General features: G+C 33.8%; 2 protein-coding genes across 9 annotated transcripts; one reads left to right on the top strand and one right to left on the bottom strand.

Annotated features, from left to right (window-relative positions):
* Positions 1–3,776: 3,776 nt before the first annotated feature.
* On the top strand, positions 3,777–10,654 carry LOC140795894 (uncharacterized). 8 transcript variants are annotated; one of them, XR_012110381.1, is made up of 7 exons: positions 3,777–3,933; positions 5,238–5,413; positions 6,901–8,405; positions 8,483–9,120; positions 9,254–9,328; positions 9,553–9,811; positions 10,260–10,654. XR_012110381.1 is itself a non-coding variant. In XM_073148701.1 (5 exons), exons 1-4 carry the CDS (start codon positions 3,912–3,914, stop codon positions 9,093–9,095), a joined length of 2,316 nt encoding a protein of 771 aa, XP_073004802.1. In that variant the 5' UTR covers positions 3,777–3,911; the 3' UTR covers positions 9,096–9,120; positions 10,260–10,654. The 8 variants fall into 8 exon arrangements, 1 of the variants encoding a protein (XP_073004802.1); XR_012110382.1 differs by having other exon boundaries at positions 9,548–9,811; XR_012110384.1 differs by lacking the exon at positions 9,254–9,328.
* A 2,061-nt stretch (positions 10,655–12,715) lies between these two features.
* Positions 12,716–13,975, bottom strand: LOC140796477 (pentatricopeptide repeat-containing protein At2g02980, chloroplastic-like). The gene has a single exon (XM_073149521.1). It carries the CDS (start codon positions 13,973–13,975, stop codon positions 12,716–12,718), a length of 1,260 nt encoding a protein of 419 aa, XP_073005622.1.
* Positions 13,976–14,864: the final 889 nt, after the last annotated feature.

Here is a 14,864-nt window from a genome sequence, read left to right as displayed (position 1 = left end):
CAGACCAATCGTGAGGGATGCCAAAAGTCTGAAGATGCCTACAAATAATTTAATTTTTAGATAAGTGAAAAGGTACAATGACTTTACCACATGCCATCACCTACACTATCCATGTCTTCTCCTTATGAGCTACTCTATTCTAGACCTCATGTTTTGATAATCTAAAGATGCGCTTGCTTCCCTCGGCTTAAACCATATAATTCTCACAAACTTCAAGTCAAAACATCTAAATGCATATTTGTGGGTTATGCACCAAGGTTTAATATATTTTGTGTGTTATAATTACTCAAGTTCTAAGTTCCTTATATCAAGACATGTTTTTGATAAGCTTATCATTTCTTTATCAATTTGTATCCACATAAACAACTTTTTCTTCCCATCCATCTTGTCCTCCACCTACTTAGTTTCTATTTAGGTATCCATTTAGACCTACATCTATCTCCTATATCATGTCAAGATAGCACCATACCTCACTTGTTCCTACAACTCCTAATGAGGTTTCATTTGTGGTTAACACTATACAATATCAAGCTCCACCATCTTAGTTTCAAAAGACTAAAGCTTCTAATGAGGTTCCATCTTTGGTCGACACTTCACAACCTCAAGCATCATCATCTCAATTTAAATATAATATTCCTAACTCTTTTATAGAATTTGTCTACATCCTCAAGAAGTCTATATTCCTATATTTTATATTGAGATTAATTTGGATCCATCATCTGAGGCTATTTTCAGCATTATTTCAATATTTAAACTTTAGTTTGAATCCACTTCTGTTGACAAAGATACTCAGCCTATGATTACAAGAAGTAAGAATGGGATATTTAAACCTACAACTACTAAGCCTCATTCTTACGAAAAAGCATTGCAAAAAAAAAGTTTAGAAGGCTGCTATACAAGAAGAATTTGATGCCGTAACCAAACAAGGAACGTGGATTTTAGTTCCTCTTCAAGCTTGACAAGAATATTGTCAATTGCAAATAGATCTTCAAAATTAAAGGAACTCAGATGACTCAATTTCAAGGCAGAAAGCACATCTTGTAGCTCGAGGTTTTGGTCAAGAGTAGGGTATTGACAATGTAAAAACATTCAATCAAATAGTTCAATACACTACTATGCATCTTATTTTGGCTATAATTGCTCAATTTGGTTGGAAGCTTCATCAATTAGATGTGAAAAATATTTTTTACATAGTATGTTGAAAGAGGAGGTATACATGTCACGACCACATAATTTTGAGGATTCAAGATTTCTACATTATATTTGCAATTTACAAAAGTCCTTATATAGGCTAAAGCAGGCTTCTCGTGCTTGGAATGAGATGTTTACATCTTTCTTACCTCAACTTGGTTTCAAACCATCTATTACACATCATTCCTTATCTGTGTTTACTTCTGGATCTTTACATGTTTATCTTCTATTATATGTAGATGATATAATAAGCACAACAAATAATACTTTTGCTATACAAAATGTTAATGATACACTTCGACAAGAGTTTGAAATGAAAGACTTTCTTCATTATTTTTTTGGGCTTGTAGATCACCTATCTTCTAGATGGTATCTTTCTTTAACAGGCTAATTATGCAAATGACATTTTAGAAAAAGCTGGTATGGTTGATTGCAATCATAGCATTTTTCCTTGTTTCCTCTACTCCAAGCTACTTATGGATGAAGGATGATGGAGCTCCTTTTACTAATGTGACAACTTATAGAAGTATTGTTGGCTGTCTTCAATACCTAACATTTACACGTCTAAATGTTGATTACAGTGTTAGCTTAGTTTACCAATGCATGCAAAATCCTTCTAAGGTTCACTTTCTTGCTATGAAACGAATTCTACGCTAAACTAAAAGAACTTGAGATTATGGGATTACATATCGAGCTACACCACTGGAATTAAGAGCTTATTTAGATTCTAATTGGGCTGGAGACCATAATGATAGTCACAACACTAGTATTGTGATTCTCCTTAGTAACTGTCATGTATCTTGATATTTAAGGAATAAACTTTTGTTTCTAGAGGTGAACTTGCTCTTGCCTCCAACCCGATACACAATTCCAAAGTTAAGCATGTTATGGTTGATATACATTTTACTCGAGAAAAAGCTTCCAAATTGAACTTGCTCTTCAATTTGTACCATCCTTGCAGCAACTAGTTGATATTCTCACCAAAGGGTTAGATTCACATTAGTTCACATACTTGTGCAACAACCTTATGCTAGTCTCTCTGCACAAGATTGAGGGGGGATGTAAGATTGTTAGCAATTTAATTGAAGTTTTGTTAGAGTTTGGTTAAGCTTAGATCTATAAATAAGTTTATATTAGTCATTGTATGATGAACCGAACGAATGAATATGATTTAATCTTCTTCCTCGTCTCTCTTTCTTCTCTACTCTCAAATCCCTAAATCCTCGAACATTTTAATCGAGACAAGACTGAAAGAGGAAAAGGAAAGGGAGAAACATACTAAATATCAATTAAACTAAATTTACTTTGACAAGCTAAAAGAAGACTCATTGATGAGTCGATTGGCGTTGTCAACGTGCCCCACTGATGCTTCAGAAAGAGAGAAGAAAAGAGGGAGGGAAGTAAAGAGGAAAGGGGCACACGTGCTGGTCACGTGTGCATCTGTTTTTTTTTTTAAATTACATAAACTAATACCAAGGTCATATAGACTTACTAATTATCAAATTTTGTTCGTACTCTATATTTGCTCCGTCGTAGTTAATATTGTGTTCGTGTAAATATTTTCGACATTAGTTTTTTATCATCTCATTATTAGTAAACCCTAAACTCATAGCCATAAAGTCGTTTAGTTGTTATATTGTTGCATTCGAGTCAATCCGCAAGTATCTATAGTTCGCATCATACTTCATCAATAAACAATATGACTTAATATGTTATTAACCTATATAATTCGTTACTAACTTAGAGAATCCATTACTAAACAAAGTAATCCATTGATTTTAAATCCATGATCCGTTGTTACTACTAGTTAACCCATTTGTAGTCTATAATTAATCTGAATAAGAGATTGATGCATTTTCAAAGAAAAATAACATTGTTTCTCGTTGCTATGCCTCTTAACCTTTTTATTGGATACTACTATGTGCAAAAGGATCACCAGAGAGTCGTAGATACTATACCGTTTTGGTTTGTCTTCGACTTCTCTAACAATTTTTCAGTGTATTAAAAAATTAATTAATTCACTAAAAATTGATGTTCAAGACATTGATTCATTATTGTACTAGTTTGGAAAATAATTTAAACAGTGATATACTTTGAGAAATAATTTACACTGTAGTAGTAATCTTTGCATAGATAGTAGAGCTTTTGTAATTTAATTATATTTAATTTTTTTATACTTATAAAAATAGCCTAGTATGCACTATACATACATACATCAACTATAAAAAATATATACACTCTATTCTACATACTAAATTGAAAAACTAATAAAATTAAGTTCACTTCATCCCCCTATTTATCTCTAATGGTTATATTCAAAATCATTATTTTTTTCATCATATTTAACTAATTTATAAATCAAAATTTGATTAGTATTATTTTAGATAAAATTATGCATATATTTGATATATTTTTATCATGTGAAATTTGATCGGTATTATTTTAAATACATAAAAAAATTTATCCAATTATTTATAATTTTATTTTTAATGAGTACTTTTAAATCGGTAGATCTAACACAACTGTAATTTAAATATAAAAAAAATATAAGCCCCTTTGGAAGGATGCAGTTCATTGAGGGAGAATGTAATTTACTCTATTTTGAAAAAGAGAACTCTTCCCAGTTCCCACACTCGTACTTTCTACTCTCTCCCCCCTTTCTCTCTCTTGTCGGGTACTTTATTCTTGTGCTCGTCTCCCTCCATTTCGAATATGCCGGCATGACTCGGCGAAGCTCTAGTGGTAGGTCGTCCACCCATCTCTCTTTCAGTATATTTGGGGGTTTAGAAATGGTTATATGTAGGGCTTGCATTTGCTCTCGCTTCTTCAAAGGGGTCGTTACACACCCTTCTCTTTAGAAGCTATTATGACCCAAAGTCTAGGAAAGTTAGAACTTGTCTTTAGATTCATGAGTTGTCGCAAAGTTGATAGAATCCGCTAGATATATATATATCACATTGCCATTAGATGTAACTTCTGCATCCATATATGCCCCTACCTAAGCACTATGGTTTATAATGGTGAGGACTAGAACCAAAACCCCATTTTTTAAAACTAATTTCAGAATTTCTTTCTGGGTAAGTGCTACTTCGCTTAAGCTAAGGTATCTTAAATTATTAAACCTAATTCTGACCTAATTTTAGGCCTATTCATTAATCTATTGTTTGATCCCTGGAAATTTATCAATAAAACCCTTAATTTGACCTATTCTTTTGACCATCTGATTTTAATTGTCTGATCTACTGAAAGACAAATAGTAGGCACTACAAGTAGTTCAGCATTTTGGTAATACAACAAATCAAGTTTCTTAGAAAATTTAAGCAATTTCACTTTTATTTGAATCAATATGATTTTCTTGTTGGTATGTGAACTTGTTTCAAAGACCTCATCGTGGTTACGGTTGACCTATTTATCCTTGATTATTTTAGTCTCTTTAGGAAAATCACTTATAATCCTCACTACATTCGCTGCAGATTACTCTATTTATATTCATATTCGTACATGAACTATAGAGATAAACTTGCTGTATGTTTGGTTTATGTTTAACCGAATATAACTTCTGTTGGTTTATGAAATCCTTTAAGCATGCATATTCGTACATGAACTATAGAGATAAACTTGCTGTATGTTTGGTTTATGAAATCCTTTAAGAAATAGTCAAGCCAATATAACTTCTGTTGGTTTCTTCTTCTAATTGGAGAGAGGATCGGCGAGATTCTTTTACTGTTATCTTTGAGTTTTTACCGTTGAAATATGTAGCGTGCAATGGAATTACTGGATTAATTGGACTTGGTTGCTAATATTGCTTGCTTGTCACTCTTTTTCTCCTTGTTCACATACAGTTGCCTTCTTAATTACTTGCAAGTATTATTGGATCATGGTTACTAATTTATTACTACAACACATATATGCCCCAACTCTGCAGTAATTAAATCCCTTATCACGCAAGTTTCTATTTTAGCTTCCTTGACTTTCCATTGTAGGATGCTCTATTCTTCACGTGATCTTTCAAGTTGCTCAATATATTAAGTTAATCCTTTTTGCAGCCATGGATTATGGTATAGGTAGTTCGATGGCGCATATGGCTGTTGAAACAGTTTTGCTACCTCAGACAACTCAACATGAAACTATGGTGAATGAAGCTTCTACTGCTGCAGCTGTTCCAACAAGTAATTCAGTTGGATCTAATGAATCTGGCATCCATTCAAAGGCCTTCCAATATGTATGCACTTTTGCCTGCTTCATATTTTGTTCTACTTTTTTTTCCTTTCAGTTGATTAAACATGGCAAGCCTCGTCCACACAAAAAGGGGCATTAGTTGCCATATAGATGCTTAATAAACTATGTATGTAATCTCTTAAACAATCATCTTTGATATATAAAAAAGAAAGCAAAACTAGGCCATATGTTCCTACCATTATATCTTGGAAACCCACCAACCCGATTTGCATGACAACTCCATGACCACATGTTTGCTTTCATGGTTTTTACTTTTTGGGTTCTTGCATATGCCATTATGTTGTATGATTTTGAAATGAAGATCGTGTCAAGATGATGACAACATGATGGATCAACACTGATGAGGGAGAAGATAAAGCATCTTAGAATCCATTTGGCCTCCCAAGTATTTTTATATATTAGCACAGTAAAATGGATAAGAATAGAAGGAAAAGATGACCACATAGTTTGTGAGAAAAAAGGGGTAACCCACCTAACTATTGGAGTGAAAAGAAGAGGAAAATGTGGACTCCCCTAGGAAACACAGATACTTTATTTGGGGTGCCATACGCGTATTCGATATGTATTGATATAGTTGAAAGAGTATCTAGATTAAAGAATTAATTTAATTTCCCAATGTAGCATGAATACTGCACCAATATGGCGAGATGCAACTAGAATACATTATTTTTAAATTAGTTTTAAAAAGTACTCACTTATTTAAAATCATGAGGAATTCTGAGTTGGATCTAGTAAATTTTTATGCTCGTAAATTATCACTGTAGAAGTGAGATAAAGAGCTTTACTATTGTCCTACAGTGAAAAGAAAGGAAAGAGAAAAGAGAACAAATACTCACTCGAAGTCACCAGAGTGCAGAGTCGCCGAAGGAGCTCGCTAGATGAGCTCGGAGAAGTGTGAGGGTAGGATGAGAGTGAGGGAAAAGGAGTAAATCATGAAAATTTGAAGAAAAAGCAGTTGGGTAAAATGGATCTGACCCAAATCTTTAAACAATCCGATACACCCAAAATTGGCCTAAAAGCAACCAACTTACTTGTTTCGGGTGGAATTGGGATTGTCTATGGCTGATTATCCATTTCAGCCTAATTGACTTATGATTGACTGAAAATGTCATCCTTGGTTTTGGGTTTAGAGGGTCAAGTTAGAAATATAAATACCTATTAACCCATATAAGTGTTCGTTAAGGGTTAAATGTGATTGAATTTAGAAGGTATTTTAATTGAGAGTTGGTATAGGGTTTGTAGTAAGAGAAATCAAATATGTTAGTATAGGGATTGCATGAAATGTTTTGATGTTAAGAGTTTTAGTAACCTGCAATAGGAGAAATGTGTTAGTCTACAAATGCTTTCATGTTACTATGTTCAGAAAGAGTTTGCATAAGCTGCTTTGATTTTAGTATGCAAGTGCATAAAATATTTCAATTGATATGTTGTATTGTTGTCTCATAATGCTTTCATGTCATATTATCACAGGAAATGGCTACTAAAAGTATGAGTTCCACTGACAATAGTGATACTATGGCAACAAATGATAATTCTCCTCTTTGGAAGTATGTGACCAAATTAGAAAAGATGGCAGGAAAAAGAGGGAATACTAGATTTCAATGTAATTATTGTCTGCAGATATATAATGGTTCTTACTACAGGGTAAAAGCACATTTGTTGAAAATATCTAAGTGTGGGATCAGTTCTTGTTGTAAGGTGAATGATCAGCATCTTACTGAGATGAGAAGGATTGTGGAAGAGGCTGAGTTGAGAATAAAAAACTCAATAGGAGATACCTTTGAACCTAGAAAAAGGAGAGCAACTAGAGAAACATCTTTGGAGAAGTCTTTCAATTTAGCTGCTCATAATCAATTAGATTGTGAAATTGCTAGAATGTTTTATTCAGCCGGGTTACCTTTTCATCTTGCAAAGAATCCATATTATGTGAGGGCATTTACTTTAGTAGCTAACAATCAAATATCCGATTATTTGCCTCCTGGGTATAACTTGTTGAGAACCACATTACTCCAACAAGAGAGGGCAAATATTGAAAGATTATTGGACCCTATCAAAAGCACTTGGAAAGAAAAAGGTGTTACCATTGTTTGTGATGGTTGGACAGATGCACAAAGAAGGCCTCTTATTAATTTTTTTGCGGTCACTGAAAGTAGTCCTATCTTTTTGAGAGCTGTTAACTGTGAAGGAGAGTATAAAGATGAACTCTTTATATCTAGTTTGATTATCGAGGTTATTGAAAAGATTGGGCAGCAAAATGTTGTGCAAGTGATAACTGATAATGTCGATATTTGTAAGGCGGCAGGGATGCTTATTGAGAGTAAATACTCTCATATATTTTGGACGCCATGCATTGTTCATACTCTTGATATTGCTCTAAAAACTATATGCGCGGCAAAGAATTCTGATACAAATGAGATAGTTTTTTATGAGTGTAATTGGATATCAGTTGTGACAGAGGAAGTTATGTGTATAAAGAACTTTATCATGCAACATTCAATGCGGCTTACTTTTTTTAATGAATTTGTGAATTTGAAGATGCTTGCTGTTGCAGATACACGATTTGCCTCGGTCATTGTGATGCTTAGAAGGTTCAAATTGATCAAATGTGACCTCCAGTCCATGATTATTAGTGATAAATGGAATTGCTATAAAGAAGATGACATAGGAAAAGTGCAATTTGTAAAGGAGAAAGTCTTTAATGACATATGGTGGGACAAGATTGATTATATACTCTCCTTTACTGAGCCTATTTATGAGATGTTGAAGATTGCCAACACCGACAAACCTTGTCTTCACTTGATTTACGCAATGTGGGATACAATGATAGAAAAAGTGAAAACAATTATATATAGAAATGAAGGCAAAAAAGAAAATGAGGTGTCGTCATTTTATTCAGTTGTGCACAGAATTCTGGTTGATCGATGGGATAGAAATAATACACATCTTTATTGTTTAGCACACTCTTTGAATCCAAGGTAAGTTTAATATTTATAAAATAATTTACATAGTTTCTTTTGGTTCTTTTATGTAACTTATTTCGGTGTCTTTTTAGGTACTATAGCAGATCTTGGATTGGAGAGGATCCAAATCACATTCCCCCATACAGTGACTTAGAGATCTCTACTATGAGAAATAAATGTTTAAAAAGGTTATTTCCAAATTCGGAGGAGAGAAGAACTGTGCTTTATGAGTATGCAAATTTTGCAGCCGCCATTGAGGGATTTGGAAATTCTGACTCCATTAAAGATAGGGAAACTCTTGAACCAAAGACGTGGTGGAATATCTATGGTGCATGTGCACCAATTCTTCAAAGTTTGGCACTCAAGTTACTTGGACAACCGTGCTCATCTTCATGTTTTCGGAAGAATTGGAGGACTTATTCATTCATTAATTCAATGAAGAGAAACAAGATTATCCCACAACAAATGGAAGATCTAGTGTTTGTGCATAACAATCTTCGCCTTCTCTCTAGAAAATCTCCAGAATACATAACAGGAGAGACTAAGATGTGGGATGTTGGGGGAGATGCATTTGATTCATTCAATGAAGATGGTCTGTTAGAAATTGCCGAACTCTCGCTTGATGAACCAGATTTGGAATTTGTCATATGCACCGATGACGGCAGTGAGGGCGAGGATGAGCAAGCTGAAGAAGAAAATCAATAATCAATTTAGTAGCATGACCCTTCAGGTATTATTTTTTGTACCAACTGTCATCATTTTCGTCATTTGGTGGCATGGTGCATGAATTTATTTAGTATATGTGCTATCTAATGATAAAATTTGGTTAGTGGGTTTTTCTATTAATGGTTTTTCATTTTTAGGGACTGAAACTGAAACATCAGGCCTTGCATTGAGTGAAAATTCTCTGCCAGAGAAGGGCGCAAGGTCCTTCCAAGGTGTCCCCATCAGTTGGGATATGATTGCTACTTTCACTTAGCTGTCTGTTTGTGCTATTTATTCATTATATTTTTTATATTGTTAGCTCATTTGCTTATGGATTGCTTGCTTTCTTCCTACTGGTTATTTTGTTATGATGCCTTTATAGCTATCTACCTATGCTACTGCTAGTTATGCTTCTGCAATTAGTTCATTATGTGCTGTATTGGGTGCTGAAGAGCAGCAGATTGAGGTGGAAAAGGGATCTTACAAATTTCTGAATGCATGGAAGCAACACACCAACTTCTTTACATGAATTCTGGCAAGCTTGACTTCTTGGTGTCGAGAAATTCAGGGGCATATGTAATCGAGCAATTTTCATAGCCTTTTGTAGACATGATGCTCAAAACAAGTGAATAGAGCTGAAGATGGCCTCTTCTCATCGTCCACAACATACTCAAGGTGTATCAGTCGTTGAGAGCATGAGTTCTCTGACCGAAGAGGCAAGTCAATTGAATTTTGATGCAAATGCACACAAATTGCTTGCTATGCCCCTGCTAGTTGCATTGTCATGCTTCCTTTATGGTTAGCTCATTCTGTTATTGAAATCTCCATATGTTACTGCTAGTAATGCTTCTATTATCAGCTCATATGGTCATGGAGTGCTTGCTCTATTACTGCTAGTTATATTGCCATACTTCCTTTATAATTAGCTCTTCTTTTTATTGCAACTTAAATAATATAGCGCACTGTTGTTTCTATGCAACTGTCAGTTTAAACTTGCTTTTAGCATTACATGCTACTGTTTGCAGCTTGCAGGATACATTATTCTTTGTTGTCGATATGATAATTAGTTAATTACATAGATTTGATAGTCATGATTGTTCCAAATCTCTCAGGGTAAGAAGGTAGAAATGTATGCAATAATCAGTGACCTTTATTCTTTCGCAGAGAGTGAAGAATTGGATGACGAATTAGATGAGCTTCTCTTACAGCTTGTACATGAGATGTTATCGTCAAGAAATGACCTTGACGGAAACATGGAAGGTGTCGATGAGTCAGGCAAAGATGAAACTTTTGTGTAATTGAATCACATCCCAGATGTGGGATATAAGTCACATGGTCGGTAGACATTGATAGTGCTAGTATCTATGCATAACTTTGGATTTATTTCTCATCATTTTTTATCCTACCACATGCTTGTCAAGCTTGCAATCTTGTTAGTGCATTTGTCCCTGTAGACCTCCTGTTTGGTTACATTTGCTACTAGCTAGAAATGTACCCTTTTATTGACTGTTTGCTCATTAATTCTGCGGTAATTGCATGATGCCACTCTCTTCATTCCATTGCCTTTGTGGGATTACCTACTACATGCAGCATTAAGGGTGTGTTAAAGGGCATATAGAGGTTGGGGCGTCCTACTCTGTGTATACATCCAATGTCGTCAAGCGAAATGTTGTCATGTTTGCGCTTGTGATTCCAGTTTCTATATTTTTGTCATGTTTGTACGTTTTACATGTACTTCTAAGCTGTCATCTATGGTGAACAACGATATTTTGGCGCACCTGTTGTATGATAATACTATATACATACATTTATACATATGATTACCTTGTGGACATCATGGTGCTTTGTTACATTCTACATCACCTATAACAAATCAGAATTTTAAAACATAAATAAATAAAATAAATAGAAATATACAGTTTAGATAATGAGGAATTTTATTTTATCTTTTATATTTTAGGATTTTTATTAAATTAAATTTTTAGATATATCTTTAAGATATTAGAGTCTTTATTTTAATAGGACTCTTATTATATTTTTTTTAATTATAAAAGGGGGCCTAGAAGAAAACCCAGGAGGGGATTTTTTAGAGAGAAGTTAGGGTGGTACTCTAGTACCGAAAAAAAAAAAGATAAAGAAATTATTCTTCAGGGAGATTAGGGAGCAAAAAAAATAGAAAAAAGATGGAAAAAGATTTTATCATATCAAGAGAAGATAAGAAAAGAGGAGACAATCATAGAGCGCTTTGGAATTCGTGCAGATTACGATTAGGATGCGAAAATTAAATTATTTTGTATTGACGATCAAAGCAAGTTTTCACTCATATTTTTTTAAATTTTTATTATATAAAAATAGAATTGATGAATTATAAATACTTTTATGTTTATTCTTATCCTGTTTGATTTTATAAGATAAAAAACTTTATAATATGATGTCAATTATACGGAAAGTTAAGAAATTTGTTGTTTTAAGAATTTTCAATAAAGAATTAGAAATATTAAGATTTTATATTTTATAGAAAATTCATATTTATCATTCTTGGAAAAAAAAAGGGGATTTTATTGTTTATTATTTTTCAGATTTCAAAGTATTTATTTTTATTGCAGAAAATAAGAAATAAATTAGGAATATTTCAATTTAAATGAATTTTTAGATTTCTGAAAATAATTAATACCTATTTCTATTGTAGAAAATAAGATATAAATTAGGAATATTTCAATTTAAATGAATTTTTAGATTTCTGAAAATAATTAATATCTATTTCTATTGTAGAAAATAAGATATAAATTAGGAATATTTCAATTTATATGGATTTCGGATTTGTAACAGACGAAATATTTATGCTAATATATTTTATTTTCTACAAAATAAAATATAAGAGATCTTTATTTTCTTTTAATATGATCGAAAATAAAATATTATTTTTGAGACTTGAAATTTTGCAAGATTAAATATTAGATTATTATTTATTCGTGTTTTCTAACATATTAAGAATGATTTATATTATATATATATTGGAGGAAATAGTAGTATTTGAATTTATAGATTATTCGTGTATATATTATATTTGAAGAATTGAAAATTTTGATACTTGAGATTCAGAATGAAACTATAGTTCATAGAGTCTACTTGTAACTAATCCTTATTTTAATTGAGTATTTTTTTTTTGTTCTCCAAAAACAAAATCTCATATTAATCTTATTATTCTGACAATATTCCTTACAAAATAAGAGGTTTTCTTTTGAAATATTCTGAAAAGCAAATATTTATTTAAAATATATTTTTTTAAACAGTAAAAGGAGATATATTAATTTCTGGCCATGATTACAGAAAATATGTTGATGACAACGAAATCACGATTTTTTTTTAAACATATTTATCCGATAAAGGTAGATTAGAATTAATATACCAATTCATGATTTATTTTTAAAAAAGAAACTCATTATATACATCTTTCTATTATGTAGCCTATGTAGGTGGTCAAATTACAAAGCAAACCCATAATTATGTTTAAAAAAAATTTCTGGGGTGAGGAGGTTTATATTGTAAACATCCATCCAATTCCATTTTTCCTTCCAACCCTGTTAAATCTGTATATTATTAAAGCACTCCACCCCAATTCAAAACTCATGCATTTGCCCTTCTACCTCTATCCAACTCTTACCTTTAGGCTTCCTCCCCACCATTGCCCTCACCCCTACCACCTTGCCACTCGACTCTGCTGCCCGGTACATGTTCGACAAAATGACGAAGTGGCTCGTGTCTCCTTTCGGACTGCATTCTTCTCTAACTATCCTTGCCACCACTTGCTCCGCCGTGCCTACATCTCCGCAAGCACTGCAAGCGCTAAGTAGAGCCCCCAAAACGATGTGGTTTGAGGAAACCTGCATGCTGGTGATCATCTCAACAGCCTCGTCGAGCAAGCCAGCGCGGCCAAGGAGATCCACCATGCATCCATAGTGCTTGACAGTTGGTTCGATGCCAAACTTATCTCTCATTGCATTGAAATAGTATCTTCCGTCTTGGATCAAACCAGAATGAGCACACCCACATAGGATTCCGACGAATGTGACATCGTTGGGCGGCAAGCCTCTCAATAGCATTTCGTCGAACAGTTGAAGAACCCTAAAACCATGCCCGTGCACCGCAAGCCCGTGGATCATAGCGTTCCATATTTGGATGGGCCTGGAATTCTCCGGTAAAGAATCGAACACCTTGACGGCGTCTTCCACAGAGCTGCACTTGCAGTACATGTCAACGAGTGACGTACCCAAGAATGCGGAAATCACCGTGCCGGTTTTCTCAGCATAACCGTGCAGTGCACGACCAAATTTGAGGGACCCAAGATCGGCGCAAGCAGAGAGGACGGCGACGAGGGCAAAGTCGTCAGCTTCAACGCCCGACTCGACCATTTGGGCAAACAAAGAGAGGGCAAAATTGGGATCTTTGGCGCGCAGCCAGGCAACAATGGCGGCGGTCCAGGCTACAACGTTTGGTTGGGGAATTGTGTCGAACAGTTGGAGGGCAACACATGGGAGGTCGCAGGAAGAGTAGAATGAGATGAGGGAGGATTGGAGGAAAGGGTCAGAAGACAGGCCAAGCTTGAAGGAGAGGGCGTGGAGTTGGATGCCAGAGGAGAAAGCGCGGGAACGGGAGCAAAGTTTGATGAGACGGGGCAAGGAAAGGTGGGCTTGGGCTGGGTTTAGGCTTAGGGTTAGGGTTTGGGCTTCTTGGAGTGGCTTGTATAACAAGGCTCTGTTGTTGGTCAAAGGTGGGAAGGCGAGTGCTGGGGTTTTGGGAATGGAAGAGAAATGGTGGTCGATGGGCTGTCGATTGAGAAGAGAAGGAGAAGGGAATAGTAGAGTAATGGATGCATCCATTGCTGCTATTTTGCCATGAATTTATTATCTCATCTTATTAAAGGACACCACAAATTAGTATTATTAGTTGGCCGTTAATAAGGATGGAAATCTAATAGACAAATAAATGCTCAAGTTTGAAGTATAAAGTGATAAATTAAATTTATGGTTATGTTGGGATGCTGCAGTACAAGTATTTGAATTCAAATTTTAGTTTGAAAGAAAAATTGTATCAATTTATTATCTTATATCCACTTTGCCTCTCAATGAACTTCCTCAAAACCATGTAGTTTCTAGCAAGGTGTTGGAAATCCATCTAAATCTCTCTCTGTATGCCTCTCTGCGAGTTTAACGTTTTTATGTATACCTCTCAAAATATATAATTTTTTTTATATTTTTTAGAAAAATTTAGATATAACCCTCTATTTTTTAATAAAATTATGATTTATATTCTACATTTTTACTGTGTATAAATCGAGCCTTATAATTTAGTAAATATGTGCATAAAATATCCTGCTATTTGGTATGTTAGTTAAACTTAATTAAACATCTAAGTTAAGTTAATTATACTAAAAAAATTATAAAAAATATCTTGAACTAAGTCATACTAAGGGCATTTTAGTCATTTTAGAAATAAAATATCTCTACTTAACAGAATATTCTCACTTATTATGTTATATAGTTCGATTTACAAATAGTAAAAATATAGGATATAATCCGTAATTTTATTAAAATTAGGGCCTTATATGTAAATTTCTCTAGTTTTTAAGTTAAGTCTAAATAATTTAATAGATAAAACTACTCTTAAGCGAAAACTAGAATCAAAATATTTTTATCTTTCTACGATTAAACTATTCAAATTTAACGATCAATTAATTTCGAGAGGCATTCACTTAGAGAATAAAGCTTT

This window comes from Typha latifolia, chromosome 10, assembly GCF_019914945.1.
Source record: "Typha latifolia isolate L0001 chromosome 10, TyphaL0001v2, whole genome shotgun sequence".
Lineage (NCBI taxonomy): Eukaryota > Viridiplantae > Streptophyta > Magnoliopsida > Poales > Typhaceae > Typha > Typha latifolia.
The sequence above is the reverse complement of the archived record's forward strand: the minus strand, read 5'-3'. Positions and strand labels throughout refer to the sequence as shown.